Consider the following 20,621-nt stretch of genomic DNA (forward strand, 5'->3'; position numbering starts at 1 on the left):
GCGAGAGGAGGCGGGCGTTCCGCCTGCGCACTGCGGCCCTTCGGCTCCGCCCCGCCCACTCAGGGGCCGACGTCACCGGGGAGCCGCCACTTCCGCGTGCGCCGTGGCGGGTCGGGCGCGTGCGCCGTGACGGGTCGGGCGCGTGCGCAGCGCCGGGTCCTCGGCCGCACGGGTTTGGGTTGCTGTCGCTCTCCTCCGGCTTTCCACCCCCTCAGCCCGCCGCGGCCCGGTACCGACGGGTGGGTCCTCCAACACGGTCGTCCATGCCACACGTTCCCCGGGCGGGCGGAGTGTGTTCTCGCAGCACGTGCTTTAGCCATGGCGACGGATCAAGTGAACGCGTTGTGCGAGGAGCTGGTGAAAGCGGTGACGGTCATGATGGACCCCACCTCCACCCAGCGCTACCGGCTGGAAGCCCTCAAGGTAGCGGGGGTCCCGGCGCCCCGGGCCCGTTCCGAGACCCTTCACCCCGCCCCGCCCCGCCGCGCTGCCCGCCCGGCCGGCCGGCCGGCCGGCGGCTTCCCCTCGCGGCCCTCCGCGCCTTTTCCCACTCCCAGGTCTTTGCTCGCGCTCCAGCTCTTGGCGCGGACCCCATCCCCGCCATCCCACTTCCCACCATCATTCCTCTCCCTTTCCCACCTCTTTTTCACTCCAGACGGCGCCACGATGCTCCGCGTCCCGATCTGCACGAGTTTTCATCCCCCCCCAGCCCCAGCCCCAGCCCCGCACCTCCTGGCCTTCCCTGGCGCACGTGCCGGTCCTACCTCCACGCCAGCCTCATTCTGTACCATCTTTTCTGCCGGCCCAGCCTGCACATTCCTAACCACCTCCAAGTCCCGGAGCGACTCTTGTCCCTCACTCATGGGTGTCCTGGGCATTTCGGGGCGGGGGGATAAATGGTATTTCCCTAACTCTTTCTTGACTTTGGCTGCTGTTCAGTGTATGATAATTCTTCGACGGGTTCGCGCGAATATGAACTTCTAACGCATGCTTTGCATTTTTTTTGTTTTTAAACTAGGGCACTTTGGTTTCCTGGAAGTAGTTTTCTTGAATTCCGGATGCTGTGCTCTGGGCTTCGAAAGCTGCAGTTTGGGAAAGCTAAAACTGATGGGGGTGGGGGGGTAGTGATACGATAGTTTATTATTCTAATAAACAATGTGTATGGAAGTTGTGAGAAATATATCTAGGAAAGAACACTCCCAACTGTACATGCTTTAAGTTGTATAACTTCATAAAGTGAACTGCATTAGTGCCACTTTATAAGGTATAGATGTATGTCACAGGGTTTGGAATTCCCACAGTTAGGTTCTATTTTTTTTTAATGAAATTCATAAAATAGACACGAAAGTAAAAAATGCTACAATAGTTCCTAAAATCAACTAGGGAGCTGATTATGGTACAGTTTCTTTCTTTTCTTTTTTTGTTTGTTTTGTTTCTTTATCCTTACTCCTTTAAGTTTTTAAAGAAAATTCTAGGACTTAACCATCCTTCCTTTTTTTTTTTTTTTTTTTTTTGCCAGTCCTGGGCTTTAAACTCAGGGCCTGTGCACTGTCCCTGGCCTTTCTCAAGGCTAGAGCTCTACCACTATCACTTGAGCCACAGCACCATTTTCGGCCCTTTCTACTATATGTGGTATCAAGGAATGGAACCCAGGTCTTTATACATGCTAAGCAAGCACTCTACCACTATCCCAGCCTCCTTTTTTTTTTTTTTTTTAAACTTTTTTTTAGTGTTAGTGAGGATATTGCTACAGCATAGAAACCCTAATGGAAGGGTTATCACTTTATATTCATATAATATTGATCTATGATTTACAATTTAGAAATATAGCTAAAGGTTGGGGTTTCTTTGGGCTTTTATAGGCACCACCTTCTTTTGGCTCTGTAAGGAATACTAACATCTTCTTTTTAGTTTTGTGAAGAATTTAAAGAAAAGTGTCCTATTTGTGTTCCCTGCGGCTTGAAGCTGGCCGAGAAAACTCAGATTGCCATTGTCAGACATTTTGGTCTTCAGATCCTGGAACATGTTGTCAAGTAAGGATCTTTTGTGCATTACTACTGAAGTCTTAAGAAAGTAAATCTTTAGTTGTGGGGTTACATTTGTCTGTTTTTCTTTGTGCAGGTATGGGCTTGAACTCAGATCCTGGGCTTTGCTCCTAACTTGTTTTTCACTCATTACTTGAGCCCCCTTCACTTCTGGTTTTTTGGTGGTTAATTGGAACCGTTTTCCTATCCCAAGTTGATTTTGAACCAAGATATTTAGATCTCAGTCTCCTGAGGAGCTAGAATTAAATTTGTGAACCCATGGCACCCATCTAAATCTTCAGTTCTTTTTTTGGGGGGGGGCGAGATCGGGCATTGGTTGTAGGGCTTGAACTCTGGGCCTGGGTGCTCTTGTTGAGCTCTTCTGTTCCAAACTAGTGCTTTAGCCTGGTACCATTTGCAGTTTTCTAGTTAATTGGAGATAAGGGTCTCATGAACTTTGCTGCCCAGGCTAACTTTGAACCACGATCCTTAGATATCAGCTTCCTGAGTAGCTAGGATTACAGGTATGAGCCACAAGTGCCTGGCTAGGTCTTCAAAAAAAAATTGGGGGGGAGCATCCCTGGGGCTTGAACTCAGGGCCTAGGCACTATCCTTGGGCTTTCTTAAGGTTAGTGCTCTATCTCTTGAGCCACAGTACCACTTGTAGCTTTTTCTATATATGTGGTAGTGAGGGATTGAACCCAGGGCTTCATGCATGCAAGGCAAGCATTCTATCACTAGGCTATGCTCCTGGCCCTCTTCAATTCTTAATAACCAATAGAGGTGCCCCAAGAAGAAGGAAATGATCACCAAGATGTTAGCTGAACCTTGCAAGAGTGCTTATATGGGACCTTTATGTATCCAGTCCTGGGCTTGATCTCAAGATCTCTAAGCACTGTCCTTGGACTTTCTCAAGGCTAGAGTTCTGCCACTTCTGTTCTTTATTTTATGTATGTGGCACTGAGGAATCGAACCTGGGTCTTCGTGCATGCTAGGCAAGCACTGTACCACTAGGCCAAACTCCCAGTCCCTTCCTTTACTTTTGTTCATGTAGTATATAGTATGGTATATATACACATACAGATATACATAGAAACATTTGGATATATATATACCAAATATTAACTCATCTGTTGCTCAATCTGTCCAACATTAATGGACTCTTAGAAGATGATAGAAGATTTCAAGGCCTTTGAATTCTAATGCAGTGTAGAAATAGATGAACCTCTGATTGAGACATGGTGCCTTTCTTTTTTGTCTCTTCATCTTTTTTTTTTTTTTTTTTTTTGTGGGTCATGGGACTTGAATTCTGGACCTGGGCGCTGTTCCTGAGCCCTGGAGCCACAGCCCCACTGCTGTTTTTCTAGTGATTAATTGAATATGAGTCTCACGTTCATTAGTGCCTGGGCTGGCTTTGAACCACAATCCTCAGATCTCAGCCTCTTGAGTAGCTTGGATTACAGGCATGAGCCACCTTGCCTGACTTCTCTTACCTTTCATGTGTATCTTTGAATGGTTCGTCCAAAGCAGAATGGGAGAATAAATGAGAACCTCTCCTAACTTGAGTCTCATAATTCATTTAGCCACCATTTTTCTGGAATTGTACTGTAATTTTATAAGCCAGCTCAGAAAAAGAGGTGGTAGTATCAAGATTATATGTTCTTAGCCAGGTGCAGTGGCTCATGCCTGCAGTCCTAGCTACTCAGGAGGCTGAGATCTGAGGATCGAGGTTCAAAGCCGGCCTGGGCACTAAAGAACAGGAGACGCTTACCTCAAATTAATCGCTAGAGAAAGGGAAGTGGGGCTGTGATTCAAGTGATAGGGTGGTAGCCTTGAACTGAAGAGCTGAGGGACAGCACCCAGGCCCAGAGTTCAAGCCCCATGACTGACTTGGAGCATGGCCTAGTGGTAGAGTGTTTGCCTAGCATGCATGAAGCCCTGGGTTCAATTCCTTGATACCACATACACAGAAAAAGCCAGAAGTGATGCTGTGGCTCAAGTGTAGAGTGCTAGCCTTGAGAAAGCCCAAGGATAATGCTCAGGCTGTTAAGTTCAAGCTCCAGGATTGGAGGTTTTTTTTTTGTTTTTTTTTTTGAGGCGGAACTACATTGTTGGAATCATACTAGATGAATATTTGTTACTGGTCTTATAATCATGAAAAGCTTATTTGTGACAAATCCTGAATGAATTCCAATTACTGATCCCTAGTGTATATATAATCTTGTTCCAATAATTTTTTGTTATTGTTGTTGTTTAATATTGGAACTTGAACTGAGGACTTTATGCTCTCAGATTTTCTACTCATGGCTAGCGCTCTCCCCCTGAAGCCATCTGCTATCCATCTATGTCTTGTTTGTCTATCTGCCTATCTACCTAATCTTCTCTTTCCTCTCCCTCCTCTTTCTTCCTTCCGTCCCTTCCTTCCCTTTTTTTTCCCCCCTCTCTCTCGGTCCTGGGACTTGAACTCTGGGCCTGGGCGTTGTTCCTGAGCTCTTCAGCTCAAGACTGTCACCCTACCTCTTGAGCACAGTGCCACTTTCAGTTTTCTGGTGCTTAATTGGAGATAAGAGTCTCACGGGGGTCTTTTTAGTGCCTGGGCTGGCTTTGAACCTTGATCCTCAGATCTCAGCCTTCTGAGTAGGTAGGACTGCAGGCATGAGCCACTGCGCTCGGCTCCTTTCTTCCTTTCCTATTCTTTTTTTTCCTTTTTGCCAGTCTTGGGACTTGAATTCAGGGCCTGAGCACTGTCCTTGGACTTTCTCAAGGCTAGCACTCTACCACATAAGCCATAGCACCACTTCTGGCTTTTTCTCTGTATGTAGTATTGTGAAATGCAACCCAGGGCTTTGCGCATGCTAGGCAAGCACTCTACCACGAGGCCACGCTCTCAGCTCTTCCTTTCTTATTCTTGTGCCAGTTCTGGGACTTGAACTCAAAGCCTGAGCACTGTCCCTGAGTGGTTCTATTTGTTTTTTCTCAATGCTAGCAGTCTTACTTAAGCCACAGCTGAATTTCAATCTTTTTGGTGATTAATTGGAAATAAGTCTCATGGGCTTTCCTGCCTACACTGGCTTCAAACTGTAATCCTCAGATTTCAGCCACCTGAGATTATAGGCATGAGCCACTGGTACCCCCAAAAGTCCTCACTTTTTCAATTATTAGTAATTTGGTTGAAAAACAACCAATTTAACCATATTCTAAGAAGTACAAAAATGTAATTTTTAAATGAGGTAAAGCAGAAATCAAAGCTATTCTTCTGTGGAAAGAGGACTTGGGTTATATGTGGTTCTGATGATTTTCTGTTTGTTGGTGGCCAGGTTTCGGTGGAACACCATGTCTCGGTTGGAGAAGGTCTACCTGAAGAACAGTGTCATGGAGCTGATTACAAATGTAAGAAAGGTGTAGTTGGGAGACTATAGTGTTTTCAAGATAAGCCTTGTGTCTCCTGTATGCTCTATTTGTGGAAGAATTCACAGGTTCTATGCAGGCCAATCAGTAGAACATTAACAGTGACCTTCAGCATAAAAATACCTACTAGCATAAGATACCATGATTCATCTTGTCTATTACTAGTAATTAGTCTGCCTGCCTGCTTCCTTCCCTCCCTCCCTCCCTCCCTCCCTTCCTTCCTTCCTTCCTTCCTTTTTTTCTTGTGGTCTGTCATGAGACTTGAACTCAAGGACCTGGGTGCTGTTCCTGAGCTCTTTTGCTCAAGGCTAGCACTTGAGCCATAGCACATTTTGGTTTTCCAGTGGTTAATTGGAGATAAGAGGCTCATGGATTGACTTGCCCAGGCTGGCTTTAACTGCAATCCTCAGATCTCAGCCTCCTGAGTAACTAGGATTACAGGTATGAGCCACCAGTACCTGGCAGTTTTTCTGTATTTTCTAATATTGGCATCATTAGTAAAATACTTCACTGTGCTCCAAGGCCATTCTACTTTGCCAGCATTCCAATATCTACCTTGTCTCTATATTCTTAGTTGTGGCACTCTAAAGAATGAAGTAATACATAAATTGCTTCAATATATAAGAACGGTGATGTTTTCCTGGCTCTGTGACAGCTATTTTAGTAGCTGGTTTGAAATGGAAAGTGATTAAAAGAGGGCAGGACCAGCCAAGTAAGTCAGTCCTGGAGAACAGGTTTTTTGTTTCAGTTTAGTTTGAGCAGGCTTGCTGATGAGCATTTTACATTTGGATAGTTCATCCTAAAATTAAGACTTGCAGATCTCTTAAATCTCTTGCTCGTTTTTAGGGAACATTGAGCATGTTGGAAGAGGTGAACCACATTAAAGATGTCCTGTCTCGAATTGTAGTAGAGATGATAAAGCGAGAGTGGCCACAGCACTGGCCCGACATGCTTGTAGAGTTGGATGCTCTCTCCAGGCAAGGGGTACGTAGTGAAGTTCTGTTAGCTCCCATGCGTGTGTTTATTCTTGTCATTGACTTCCGTGTTTATTTTGTCAACAGAAAATAGCCTTTGAACACACCTGGAATGAATGAGGTGTTTAGTGTAACTACCTTATTTCTGTTGGCATAGGAAACCCAGACAGAATTAGTGATGTTCATTCTTCTGCGACTGGCAGAGGACGTAGTGACCTTTCAGACACTTCCCCCTCAAAGAAGAAGGGATATTCAGCAAGCGTTAACCCAGAACATGGAAAAGATCTTCAGCTTTCTGCTTACCACACTTCAGGAAAATGTGAACAAGTACCAGCAAATGGTAAGGAATTTTATAATAAGTAATGGGTTTGTTGTGGTGGTGGTGGTGGTGGTGTGTGTGTGTTTTCATTAAAAAGCCCTTTCTGTCTATGTGGTACTGATGAATCGACCCTGGTTTTTTGTGCATGCTAGGCAAGCAGTCTACCACTCGGCCAAACTCATCAAAGAGCTTCTTTTTACACAGGCATATGTGTCTATTTGTAGAGAAGTTCTATATAGCATGAAGAGAAGGTATTGTAAGCTGTTACATTTACTTGCACTTTATATATTAGCTATCACACAGCCTTATATTCAGAAAATGTTGCTCCAAAAGTTTAACAAATAGCTATGAAAGATCCTCTAATAAATAATTGCAGTGGAATTCATATTCATTCTTCTTACTATAATGGACTCTCCTAGGATCACCTCCCTGAGATTGTTTACTTCAAAAACCTTTGTACTGAGCCGGATGTCACATGCCTATACTCTTAGCATATAGAAGATAGATCACAAGCTTGAGGACAGCTTCAACTATGTAGTGAGATCTTTCTCAGACAAAATCCCTGTATTTTTATTTTCCTTAGTAAACTTAACCCCTTAGAGGAAAGAGACAATTACATGGAGAAGACCTACCCATACTTTAATAACATGGGTTAATTCTTAGGGAAAATGGGATGTATCTCTATGTCTTATACCTACGTTAAATTATTAGACTCTGAGATTCAGGACAGTTTTTCCTGGAAGCAAATGTGTTTTTATAGTTCTAAGGAAAAGCAAAACTGCTTTTTTCTTTTCTTTTTTGAAAGTTTTGGCTAAGATTTATGTTAAATAACAAGTGTAAAATTGGGAGAAATGGAGAAGAGAGAGAAACATTCTCTATTCCTCCTGCAGAAAATGGGACCTGAGATCTCTGTATCTTTTTGTACTGGGGCTTGAACTCAGGGTACCATTCTCTAGCCTTTTTTTTTTTTGCCAGTTGTGAGGGCTTCACCTCAGGGCCTAAGCACTGTCCTTGGAATTTTCTCAAGGCTAGAGCTCTACCACTTGAGCCACAGCACCACTTCCAGCTTTTTTTCCATGTATGTGGCACCAAGGAATCGAAACCCTGGTCTTTGTGTATGCTAGGCAAGCACTCTACCAATAAGCCAAACTCCTGGCCCCTTTAGCTTTTTCACTCAAGGCTGGCATTCTACCACATGAGCCACAGCTCCACTTCTGGTTTTTGGAAGATTAATTGGAGATAAGACTTGACTTTCTTGCCTGGTCTAGCTTTGAACTTAAATCTTCATATCTCAACCTTCTGTATAGCTAGGATTACAGACATGGGGTACCAGTGCCTGACTTTCCTATGGCTTATTTGGGAGAAGTTCATTTCCTGGCCCCAGGAAAAGTTCTTTTGCTTGGAAAGAATAGCATTCTACAGGGAAAAAGGTATTTCAGCTCTTCAGAATAGCAGTATCTCTTGTCTTAGTTGTATGAGTCAAGCAGTTCTGCTCAAGTTGTAAGCACAGGAAAGATGGGACTTATAAAGCTACACCAAGACCAGAACACACATGCAGCCAAATTTTATACCTTGAATTTCTCACTTGTCTCTTAGTTTCTCTTTCTTTTTCTTTTTTTTGGGGGGTGGGGTGGGTTATGGGGTTTGAACTTGGCCTGAGCTCTGTCCCTGAGCTCTTTAGCTCAAGGCTACCACCCTACCCTTAAGACAAACCACACTTTCCCGTTTTCTAGAGGTTAATTGGAAATAAAAGTCTCAGGTCCTTTTTTTGTGCCCAGGCTGGCTTTGAACCCTGCTTTTCAGATCTCAGCCTTCTGAGTAGCTAGGATCACAGATGTGAGCCACCAGCCAGGCTTGTCTCTTAGTTTCTTATCTACTTCCCTCTTTTTACCAATTAGGAAGTAAGTTGAGTGTAATCAAAAAATGAAATAAATGGCCTCCCTCCTCCCGTCCCCTTAGCTTCCTCCTGTACTAGCCAGGGATTGCAGAGCTTGTTGAAGCTTTATGATCCTAGTGCTAGTAGCTCTCAGGTGCTTCAAGGGTATTCCTGCATATATCTCCTCTGAATCCTTATACAGATTACTCTTCATTTTATTTTCATAAGTTCCTTAAGAAAATATTGATATGGGGCTGGGAATTTGGCCTAGTATTAAGAATGCCTAGCATGTACAAAGACCCAGGTTTGACTCAAAGTAGTAGAGCAGTAGTCTTGAGCAAAAGAGCTCAGGACAGTACTTAGGCCCTGTGTTCAAGCACTACACTTAACCCCCCTCCAAAAAAAAAAAGAAAGAAAGAAAAATGAATATAGCACATAAAGACACTGGATCTTTATACTTTTCTTTCAGAAAACTGATACTTCACAGGAGTCCAAGGTAAGTGCTCCCTATGAACTGGACAAAGACTGCAGCCTTCAGGTGCTGCCGGATACCTATACCTACACCTCAGCCTTTGTAGCAGGATTCTTTTTGCTTTTTTTCTTTTGGGCCACTTAGCCATAGTGGGAGGGACATAAAATGGTAATCTTTATTAGTAAACTTATGATTTCTTGAAGTAGCCACACATATCTGTATTTTTTATGTCTCTGTTCGATTGTAACAAGTCCTTGTCTGTTAGTACCTTGTGATCAAAAGTGATTTCCTGCAGGCTCAAGCACACTGTCGAGTAGGAATTGCAGCCCTGAGTACTCTAGCAGGCTACATTGACTGGGTATCCATGACTCACATTACCACTGAAAACTGTAAGATCCTGGAGGTGCTGTGCTTGCTTCTAAGTGAACAGGAACTTCAGTTGGGAGCAGCTGAGTGTCTTCTCATTGCAGTCAGCAGAAAAGTAAGTTATGCCTTCAGACTGACTCGTCATGAAGCTTGAACTACGGTTGTGTGGGGGATTAGGGGCATGTGGCAGACGGTTAAACTTTGAGGACTTTATTCCTTGAAGCTAATTTACTGTTTCTAACACCCTTAGACACAGGTACAATATTACAGAGTCCACTGACAGAATATATACAAATTTGTCAGTCTGCTTGGTTCTTGAGACAACCAAGATTCTTGACACCTCACACTTTGGTCAAACTAATGTGAATACTTAAAGCTCACTGCCACATCAAATAATCTGTAAACTGCATAACTTTGTAATTGTCGTGGCTCACAATAGAACTGTATGCTCTTCTGTCTAGGAATATTAGTTGCAGATGTAATGTGTTTGGTTGCATTGCATCCTTGTATCAGCATTCTTGCCCAACATCTTGGCAATAAAAACTTAACCCGGATTTGGTTTTAGAGAGCTAGCTCTTTGTGTACTGCTCAGTATATCCTGGGGTATTTGAGAAACTATCAAGGTATTTATATTTTACTATAGACGTGTAGAAGGAAGTCAAATATATATATATATTTTTTTGCCAGTCCTGGGCTTGAGCTCAGGGCCTGAGCACTGTCCTTGGACTTTCTCAAGGCTAGAGCTCTACCACTTGAGCCTCAGCACCACTTCCGGCTTTTTTTCTATATATGTGGTACCGAGGAATCGAACCCGGGTCTTCATGCATGCTAGGCAAGCACTTTAACCACTAGGCCAAACTCCCGGCCCCAGGAAGTCAAATATTTTGAAGCCATAGTCATGACTATTCTCCCTTAAAATGTTTTAGGGCAAATTGGAAGACCGGAAGCCCTTGATGGTCTTATTTGAAGATGTTGCCATGCATTATATACTTTCTGCTGCACAGTAAGTAGCCTGCCTTTTCCTGTGTTTGCTAAGAAGAAAGGATAGTTCCAGTTCTTTGGGTGGTTGCCTGGTTGGGAATTTTGATGCTAGGTATTTAACTCGGTGCCTTTGGCATATTAAATACCTCATCTACCACTGAACCGGATGCCTAGCCCTACAGTGTGTTTTCTAGTGTCTTTGTGGGGTTTTTTTATTATTATTCTCTTTTAGACATATCTTAAGTTCCTACCTAAATGATAGCACTCAACAAATAGTGTTTATGTTTGTTTATTTATTTTGTCTCTTGAACTCTGGGCCTGCGTGCTGTCCCTGAGCTCTTCAGCTCAAGGCCACTACCTACCCCTGGAGCCCCAGGGGCCATTTCTGGTTTTCTAGAGGTTAATTGGAGACTTTAGTGCCCAGGCTGGCTGTGAACTGCAGTCCTTAGATCTCAGCCTCCTGAGTAGCTAGGATTACAGGTGTGAGCCTGGTTACTGATAGTATTTATGAATAAGTTAATAGATAATTTTACAGGTACCTGTTAATCCCCAGGCCCCCAATTAGCTTTGGTACTAGGCCTTAGGTGTTGTATCAGGTAGAACTTATATTGCAGATGATTAAAGCCATCATAATACCCTCTTTTTGATCCTCTCCTTTTAACTTTGTGAGACACACATATTACTTAAACTTTGTCTTTCCCCTCTCCGCCTCTCTCACTTTGCATTTAGGGTCTTGAGCTTGTGAGTCAGGAATTCTGACACTTGAAGTCAGACTCCCACCCCTTAAAATCTCTTTACTCATTTTAATATGGAATTTATTATGGCTTTCATTCCTAAGGAAACTGTAGCTCCTTTCTCTTCCCCCCATTCCCCCACCCAAGTTCTGGGGCTTGAACTCAGGCTTAGGCACTGTCCCTAGGCTTTTCGGCTCAAGCCTTGTGCTCTACCACTTTGAGCCTCAGCTCTATTTTCAGTTTTCTGGAGATGAGAGTCTCACGCTTTTCCTGCCCAGGCTGACTTTGAACTTGATCCTCAGATCTCAGCCTCCTGAGTATCTAGGAGTACAGGCATGAGCCATTGGCACCCAGCTAGTCATGGTACAAGGAATTGTTACTTGTCTCCCACACATCTCTCCCTGTCAGTTAGGGCATCATCAGTGCTGCTGCTCACTGATCATGCAGGTGCTCTTTGGTGCCATCACATATAAACAGCTTACATTTGCCCAGAGTACTGGGGATGTTTATACCTGGTTATGTCCATATGACACATTAGTTTCTCAGTGTTGGATTTTTTAGACCTTAATAATCAAAAAGTTGAATAGTAGAGAATAATGCACAGACAGTTCCATTTAATGGGATTCTGTGACTTGTCTTGATGTGCAACTAATCCCATTGTTTTCTCCGTACAGAACTGCCGACGGAGGAGGCTTGGTAGAAAAGCAGTATGTCTTCCTGAAGAGACTCTGTCAGGTGTTATGTGCACTGGGCAGTCAACTGTGTGCTCTGCTGGTAAGCTAACTCTTGCTTTCTGGAGAGATTTGGGCTGTTTGGGCATTTTGTTGTGAGAACTGTATTTTTATTGCTTGAGGTTGTCCTGATTCAGCATTGGCCTATAGGTTATTTAATATAATTATATAGGTTAAATTATTTTTGTAGGGCCTGAATGATAAAACTTTGTTTTATTATGTTTTTAGCAAAATAGCAAAAGCAGTCATCTTTGTTATTTACACCAACATGTCTGAATTGATGAACTTGGGCACTTAATAAACCCAAGTCTTCTGGACCCTTCAAGTTCTTTCAACCTATTTAATGTGGACTTGAGTCCCTTTGCCAGGCGATGTAGCTTAGTAGTAGAGAACTTCCTATTCCCAGTATAAAACGAAACAATAAAAACAAACAAACAAAAAAAACTTTAGTTTGATTGGCTTGGAAAAACTTTCTTTTAAGGGGATAATTAAGTGAGCTTGAAAATTAGAAGATAGAAAATTAGTATTGACATTTGCAGTGCCCTTTTCTGGTGGTTTAACTGGTTAGAATAGTTTGAGATATAAGAAATAAAACAGGGGCTGGGAGTTTGGCCTAGTGGTTAAAGTGCTTGCCTAGCATGCATGAAGACCCGGGTTCGATTCCTCAGTACCACATACATAGAAAAAAGCCGGAAGTGGTGCTGAGGCTCAAGTGGTAGAGCTCTAGCCTTGAGAAAGTCCAAGGACAGTGCTCAGGCCCTGAGCTCAAGCCCAGGACTGGCAAAAAAAAAAAAAGAAGAAAGAAAGAAAGAAAACAATCAAGGGAAGCTGGGAGCTGGTAATCCTAGCTACTCAGGAAGCTGAGATCTGAGGACCAGAGTTCAAAGCCAGCTTAGGAACAAAAGTCCATGAGACTCTATCTCCAGTTAATCACTGGAAAACTGGAAGTGATGCTGTGGCTCATTCTTGAGCTGAAGAGCTCAGGGACAGAGCCCAGACTTCAAGCCCCATGACAAGCAACAAGAGCAAAAAAGTCAAGGAATTACTTAGTGAAGTCACAAAAATACAAATAAGCTAGGTTGAAAAATAATAAGTTGTTTTTTTTTAAATACCTGTATGTATGACTTACTTCTTTGATCACTTCCCAATGGGCATCATTAATGTAATGGTCTTTGTCTCCCACAGGGCGTAGATTCTGATACAGAAACACCAGCAAACTTTGGAAAATACCTGGAATCTTTTCTTGCTTTCACAACCCACCCAAGTCAGGTAAACTTTATGCAGAGAAGTCCTCAGATTTTAATTGAGTACTCTGGCCTATAAAGTGGGACTATTGAGCTCTAGGGAATGGCTGTAGGTGGAATTTCATTGAGAAAATCGTGGGTCCTTCCAACTCAAAATTGATGAATTGTGTTATTACAAGATTAATTTCATCTAACCCAAGACTTTTGTTTTGAGAACCCAGTATCCTTTCTTACCTAGAAGAGAAAGTGGCAATTTTCAGTCCATATTCCAGGATTTAATTCTGTGGTTACCCTTAATTGATAGATAACTGGTAGACTGAATAATAATCCTGGAAGTCCTTAAAGCAAGTTTTTTTTTTCTTTGTTTTCTTTGCTTTAGTTTCTGCGCTCTTCAACACAGATGACCTGGGGAGCTCTGTTCAGGCATGAAATTCTCTCTCGTGATCCTGTGCTGTTAGCAATAATACCAAAATACCTTCGTGCTTCTATGACTAACTTGGTTAAGGTATATAATGGGAATTTAAACATGTGTCGTGTAGGTGAATATTATTGAGACTTGGAGAGGCATTAATTCCTCGCCCATTATTGTCACTTAACATTCTATTGAGTAAGATGCTGAGGACAAGGTCACTGACCATCCAGTTTGATGACCTCTGTTCAGAATAGTTTGCAAGTATAGGAGGGTGAATTCAGAAAGATAAGAGGGGCTGATATTATTATAAGGGGATTGTTACTGAAGGCAGATAGGCATATGAGAATGGAGTAAGAAAGGAAGCATCATATATAGTTCATGAATTTTCACATCTGCTAAGAGCTCTCAGAGCTGACAGATTGTTCATCTTGATTTCCAAATCCAAAGCATGGGCCCAATTTAAGAATACCCTTGTTCTAGAATTTAGAGTTTGCCTAGCACAGGATCTGTCACAGTCTTCGGAGATTTTTTTTTTTTTTTTGTACAGGGGCTTGAACTCAGAGCAGGAGCTCTCCACTGAGCTTTCAGCCCATTTTCAATACTTTTTTTTTTTTTTTTTTACTCCAGTTCTGGGGCTTGAACTCTGGGCCTGAGCACTGTCCTTGGGCTTTCTCAAGAGCTCTACCTCTTGAGTCACAGCATCACTCCTGGCTTTTTCTATATATGTGGTACTGAGGAGTCAAACCCAGGTCTTCGTGCATGTTAGGCAGGCATTCTACCATTAAGCCCAAACTCCTGGCCTTCAGAACTTTTTTTTTTTTTTTTTCTGGTGGGTCATGGGGTTTGAACTAGGCGGGGACACTGTTCCTTGAGTTCTTCAGCTCAAGGCCACCACCCTACCCCTGGGCCTGGGCATTGTCCCTGAGCTTTTCAGCCCAAGGCTACCATACTACCCTTAAGCCAAGCCCCACTTCCCCCTTTCTAGAGGTTAATTGGAGATAAGAGTCTCTCCATCTTTAGTGCCTACTTTGAACTGAGATCCTCAGATCTCAGCGTCCTGAGCAGCTAGGATTACAGGCATGAGCCACTATGCCTGGCACTTGAGTACATTTTTTAAACAAATACTTTTCTACACATATACAGAACACAAATAGTTCTAAGTTCATTTCTTGCTGTATGCTGAATTATCACTTTGTCTTGGGATATCTTGACACTGATAGGGAGAGGTGTCAGCTGAAATCACTTTTTTACCTGCTACTCTTAAGAATACTGGATGTGGGATAGACAAACTAGATCTGGGATAGATTATAGAACAGTCACAAAATACTTTGTACAAACTTTAATTCTTTCTAAATAAACCACAAAGTATTCAAGCTTTGAATCTTACTCTGACTAGGACTGTTTTCATTTTTTTCTTTCCAGATGGGCTTTCCTTCCAAGACAGACAATCCTAGCTGTGAATATTCTCGATTTGATTTTGATAGTGATGAGGACTTCAATGCTTTTTTTAACTGTAAGTGACACTGGACTGAAATTTTTTTCTCAATATTGATAGCATGCTATCTGATAATTATAAATCATGGTGCAAACTTGGGACTCCTATTAGAGATCCTCAAATCTATACAGCACCTGATTAAGATTTGGCATCCCATTGCAGGGGGGACGCTGGGACCACATTCTCTGTTCTACCGCCTACCTCCACACAGTCATTGAACATAGTTGTTAAGATCATGATTAACATACTTTAAATCTTCATACTTAGCTTAGCCAGGAGCCATGGCTCCCGCCTGTAATCCTAGCTACTCAGGAGGCTGAGATCTGAGGATCTCAGTTCAAAGCAGCCTAGGCACTAAAGATGGAGAGGCTCTTATCTCCAATTAACCACTAGAAAATGGAAAGTGAGACTGTGGCTCAAGGGTAGGGTGGTAGCCTTGAGCTGTAGAGCTCAGGGACAGTGCCCAGGCCCAGAGTTTAAGCCCCATGACCCCCCCCCCAAAAAAAAAAAACACACCTTTATACTCAGGAGTAAATGTATTTTTAGTTTTTATTATTACTTTTCTATTATTAGCATAAGCTGATTTGTTAGGGGGGAAACTGGACTCATTGTGACTTTTCTAGGTATCTTTATAATCCAATTAATCTCACCCTTATCCTCATGATTAAATACTTCTTTCTGTCTTCGCAGAATAGGAAAACCTATTACATTATAGTTCCATTTTAGGTTTACTGTAGGCTGATTTCCTTCCTTCCCTTCCTTCCTCCCTCCTTTTTTTTTTTTTTTTTTTTTTTGAGAGAGTATCAATATGTAGTCCAGTCAGGCTTTGAACTCACGGTCTTCCAGCTTGCTAAGCTCTGGGATTGCAGATATATGCCACTATATGTAACTTTCTTTTAATTGAATTAAATCAATTTGCCATAGAAGACCCAGTTTTATAGTATACAGTTCATTGAGCTTTAGTGTTTTCATCATCATACAACTACCACCACAATTCTACAATATATTCACTGTCCCCAAAGAGAAGTCTATATTTATCTCCTAATCTCATCATTCTCTTTTTTTGTTTGTTTATGTGGTTCTGAGGAACCCAGAGCCTCACGCATGCTAGGCAAGCACCCTACCACTAAGTCACATTTCCAGGAGAGTAGTTTGGTTTTCCTTTTCCTTCCCTTTCCTTCCCTTTCTTTCCTTCCTTCCTTCCTTCCTTCCTTCCTTCCTTCCTTCCTTCCTTCCTTCTTCCTTTTTGCCAATCCTGAGGCTTGAACTCTGGGTCCCGGTGCTTTCACTGAGCTTCTTTTGCTAAAGACGAGTACTTTATCATCTGAGCCCCCACACCTTTCTGAGGTACTAAGGAATTGGACTTAGGACTCTATAGTGAGCTAGATGAGCACTCTACTGCTAGGCTATGTTCCTAGCCCCTTGAATAGTTTTTTGTGGTTCTTGTTAGTCCCAGGGCTTGAACTCAGGGCCTGAGCACTAACCTTGAGTTTTTCCCAGGGCTAGAGCTCTACCACTTGAGCAGAGTACCATTTCTGGCTTTTTCTATGCATGTGGTACCAAGGAATCAAACCCAGGTCTTCCTGAATGCTAGGCAAGCACTCTTACCACTGGGCCAAACTAGTAGTTTGTTTTTTTAATTGGAGATAAGAGTCTCATGGAATTTTCTGCCTAAGCTGACTTTAACCTGAGAGATCCTCAGATCTCAGCCTCCTGAGTAGCTAGTATTACAGGCAGAAACCACCTAGCCCTACTTCCTACCCCTTGCTACTAGCAATCTCTTCTGTCATTGTATTTTGCCTATTCTGAACATTTCATATAAATGGAATTTTAAAATATGTGGTGTTTTGTGACTACTTTCTTTTTTTTTTTTTTTTTTTTTTTGCCTGTCCTGGGCTTAAGCTCAGGGCCTGAGCACTGTCCTTGGATTTTTCTCAAGGCTAGAACTCTACCACTTGAGCCTCAGCACCACTTCTGGCTTTTTCTAAGTATGTGGTACCAAGGAATTGAACTCAGGTCTTCGTGCATGCTAGGCAAGCACTCTACCACTAGGCCAAATTCCCAGCTAACCTGAGACCTTTTTTTTTTTTTTTTTTTTTGCCAGTCCTGGGCTTGAGCTCGGGGCCTGAGCACTGTCCTTGGACTTTTTCAAGGCTAGCACTCTACCACTTGAGCCTCAGCACCACTTCCAGCTTTTTGCTATGTATGTGGAGTACCGAGGAATCGAACCTGGGTCTTTGTGCATGCTAGGCAAGCACTCTACCACTAGGCCAAACTCCCGGCCCTTTTTTTTTAAATCTTTTTTTTTTTTTTTGCCAGTCCTGGGCTTGAGCTCAGAGCCTGAGCACTGTCCTTGGACTTTCTCAAGGCTAGAGGCCTACCACTTGAGCCTCAGCACCACCGAGGAATTGAATCCGGGTCTTCATGCATGCTAGGCAAGCACTTTAACCACTAGGCCAAACTCCCGGCCAGTGACTACTTTCTTGTAGCATTTTTTTTTAATGTATCCAAATTGTGGCATGTGTAAGTACTTTGTTTCTTTTATCAGTTCATATTCTTTTTACTACTAATTATAACCATTTGTGTACATGTTTTTGTGTGAATGTGTTTTTGTTTCTTTTGGGTATGTAATAGCAGTTAAGTTTAGATAAATTTGACAATTCTACATTTATATTGCGGGACTGCCAGGCTATTGTCCACAGCAGCTGTACCATTACCTATTCCTACCAACTTGATTCCTTTTAATTTCCACAGAAAGGGAAGGCTAAGTGTGATATAGCTAGCAAGATAACTTCTGAAGGTAATTGTTTTTGAAAATTATTGGTGTAGGGATCTACCTGGGGTCAGAGTGCTTGTGTAGTATGTTCAAGGCCCGAGGTTTGATCCCCAGCTCTGTTTTTTAAAAAATAAAATTATTTTGTCTGTCATGGGTAGTAGCTCATGTCTGTAAATGCTAACAACCAGAAGGCTGAGATTTGAGGGTAGTGTTTGGAAGCCAGTCCAGGGAGGAAAGTCTGTGAGGATTCTTTATCTTCAGTTAATCACAAAAAGTGGCACTGTGGCTCAAGTGGTAGAACACTAGACTTGAGCAACCCCAGTACAGGAGGGGGAGTGTAAATAGCTGAAAACATCTGGATTTATTCACTTAAGAAAGCCATATTGAGCAATTGTTAAATTCAAAACACAATCCTATCTTTTTTTAACATTATTCCCTTGGGATAGAACATATTATGTACCAGTTGTCTTCCTTTGTTGTGCTTCCTTTGTTGTGCTTCCTTTGGCAGCTTCTCGAGCCCAGCAAGGAGAGGTGATGAGGTTGGCTTGTCGTTTGGATCCTAAGACCAGCTTCCAGATGGCTGGGGAGTGGTTAAAGTTTCAGCTTTCAACTTCTATTGAATCTGGGTCACTGAACTGTAAGTGTTCTTTATTACTGAACATTACTGTTGTAATGGTGTAGATGTCAGAACAATATACCTAGAGCTGTTAAAAAGCTTTCTTAGTGCATCATTACATCCTAGGGACTAAGTATTTTTTTTTGCAAATCTGTTTAAATTAACATAAAACTGTCCCTATCCACTTTGGGTTTAATTTTCTATTCTAACAAAATCAGCCAGTTGTTGATTTTTTGGCTTTGTTCACGGATCATTAAACAAATTACACTTAACTTTTGAAAACTTTTCCAGCAAATGCTTGTTTATAGTAGTACTCATAAATTCAGAAAAATCTACTAGAGACTTACTGCCTGAGAGCTTTTTTGCTGAAGGCTAGTACTCTACCACTTGAGCCACAGTTTTGCTTCTGGCCTTTTTTGGCTAATTGGAAATAAGAACCTCATAGATTTTCCTGCCTGGGCTTGCTTTGACCCATGTTCTTCAAATCTCAGTCTCCTGGGATTTGAGGCATCACCAATGTCTAACCTTCGCCCAAATTTAAACTGGTTAGAGCACCTGTTCCTCAACTCTTAAGTTACCAAGTAGTCTCTGTAATGTCACTGACTATGTCATCTGTTGTCTTACTGTGCTAATAGTTATTTGGTGTGTGTGTTCTGTAGCTGGAACTGGAGAAGGAAACCTCTGCTCCATTTTCTCACCTTCCTTTGTGCAGTGGGAAGCCATGACCTTTTTTTTGGAGAGTGTGATCAACCAGATGTTTAGAACTGTAGATAAAGAAGTAAGTATTTCTCATGTTGTGTCTATAATAATTTTGAACCTTTAAAGGCTGATACAAGGGTTATTTAAAAAAAAAAAAGTTCATCTTATAGAAAACAGATTTAGAGACGTTAACCTAGTCACGTTTCAAGACGGTGCTGAGACCAAACAAATAATTGAACAAACGAACGAATCTCTGATTCTATACCCTACATCATTTAATGTCCATTTTAAGGACATGTCAAGTGGAGTTTGAAAGCATACAGCCTCTCTTAACAGTTGTAGAGAAACAGTAATAGAGGTTTTACTTTGGATAGGTTTTTTTTTTTTTTTTTTTTTTTTTTTTTGCCTGTTCAGTGGCTTGCACTCTGGGCCAAGACACTGTCCCCAAGCTCCTTTTGCTCAATGCTAGCGCAGTGCCACTTCCAGTTTTTTCTATGGTTAATTGGAGGTAACAGTCTCAGAGTTTGGGGGGGCCGGGGGGTGGTGGGGCTTAAGCTTGGCCTCGGTGCTGTCCTTGAGCTCTTCAGCTCAAGGCTACCACCCTACCCTTGAGCCAAGCCCCACTTTCCATTTTCTGGAGGTTAGATGGAGAGTCTCAAGTCCTTTTGTGCCTGGGCTGGCTTTAAACTGTGATCCTCAGATCTCAGTTTCCTGAGAAGCTAGAATTATAGGCACCCAGCTCAGGCAACAGTGGTTTTTAAAAATATGTTTCATTTGTTTGTATTACCTGCCATTGTAGAGAGTGACTAAAAGATTATGTGGCCAAAAAAGTTAACAAGCTGCTCATCCAGCCCACAGTAGCATTAGCTGGGGTTATATTTCTAGTAACATAAGAGAACATTAGTAGTGGATCACTTGAGTAGTGGATCACTTGAGTTAGCATATGAACCAATGTAGAGAAAAGTTTTCACATTTGATATGATTAATTTGCCTCCCCAGACAGTAAAATGTAAAGCCTACCGTATTTTATTTTATTGCCCATCGTGGGGCTTAAACTCTGTGATGGGTCATGGTTCTTGAGCTTTCTCAAGGCTTAGCACCTTACCAATTGAGTCACAGCACCACTTCCAGCTTTTTCTTTGTATGTGGTAGGAAGGACTTGAACCCAGGGCTTTGTGTAAGTACTCTACCACTAGTTCAAACTTGTGGGCCAAGCTTACAGTATTTTTTTATTTGAATTAATAGAAGGGTTACAACTATATTTGCCAGACAGAAGATGCATTATTTCACACACATTGATCAGTATTGTATAATAGTATAATTGATGGCATTAGACATGGCTAGATGATAAGAAATAATCCACATTGAAACCTGAAAAATATATAAGGGTCCCATAGGAACAAGAACTTACTGGATGATTTAGGGCTGAGGGCTTAGCTTAGGTGGTAGAACCCTATTCTAGCTTGCAAGTGACCCTGGTTCAATCCTAGTACC

The 20,621-nt window shown here is 42.3% G+C and overlaps 1 protein-coding gene across 1 annotated transcript in view; it reads left to right on the forward strand.

The window, feature by feature from the left end:
* Positions 1–143: 143 nt before the first annotated feature.
* The window catches only part of Xpo5 (exportin 5), a 39,061-nt gene continuing 18,583 nt past the window's right edge, over positions 144–20,621 (forward strand). Inside the window, exons 1-14 of the mRNA XM_090355595.1 lie at positions 144–423; positions 1,912–2,033; positions 5,342–5,414; positions 6,279–6,416; positions 6,564–6,746; positions 9,071–9,097; positions 9,369–9,554; positions 10,366–10,442; positions 11,829–11,928; positions 13,071–13,154; positions 13,509–13,634; positions 14,964–15,054; positions 18,321–18,449; positions 19,088–19,206. Of these exons, the coding sequence (XP_090211721.1) occupies positions 319–423; positions 1,912–2,033; positions 5,342–5,414; positions 6,279–6,416; positions 6,564–6,746; positions 9,071–9,097; positions 9,369–9,554; positions 10,366–10,442; positions 11,829–11,928; positions 13,071–13,154; positions 13,509–13,634; positions 14,964–15,054; positions 18,321–18,449; positions 19,088–19,206 (1,560 nt within the window). The 5' untranslated portion in view covers positions 144–318. The remainder of the gene's footprint in view (positions 424–1,911; positions 2,034–5,341; positions 5,415–6,278; positions 6,417–6,563; positions 6,747–9,070; positions 9,098–9,368; positions 9,555–10,365; positions 10,443–11,828; positions 11,929–13,070; positions 13,155–13,508; positions 13,635–14,963; positions 15,055–18,320; positions 18,450–19,087; positions 19,207–20,621) is intronic.

This window comes from Megascapheus bottae, chromosome 22, assembly GCF_031878675.1.
Source record: "Megascapheus bottae isolate mThoBot1 chromosome 22, mThoBot2.hap1, whole genome shotgun sequence".
In the NCBI taxonomy this organism is placed as follows: Eukaryota; Metazoa; Chordata; class Mammalia; order Rodentia; family Geomyidae; genus Megascapheus; species Megascapheus bottae.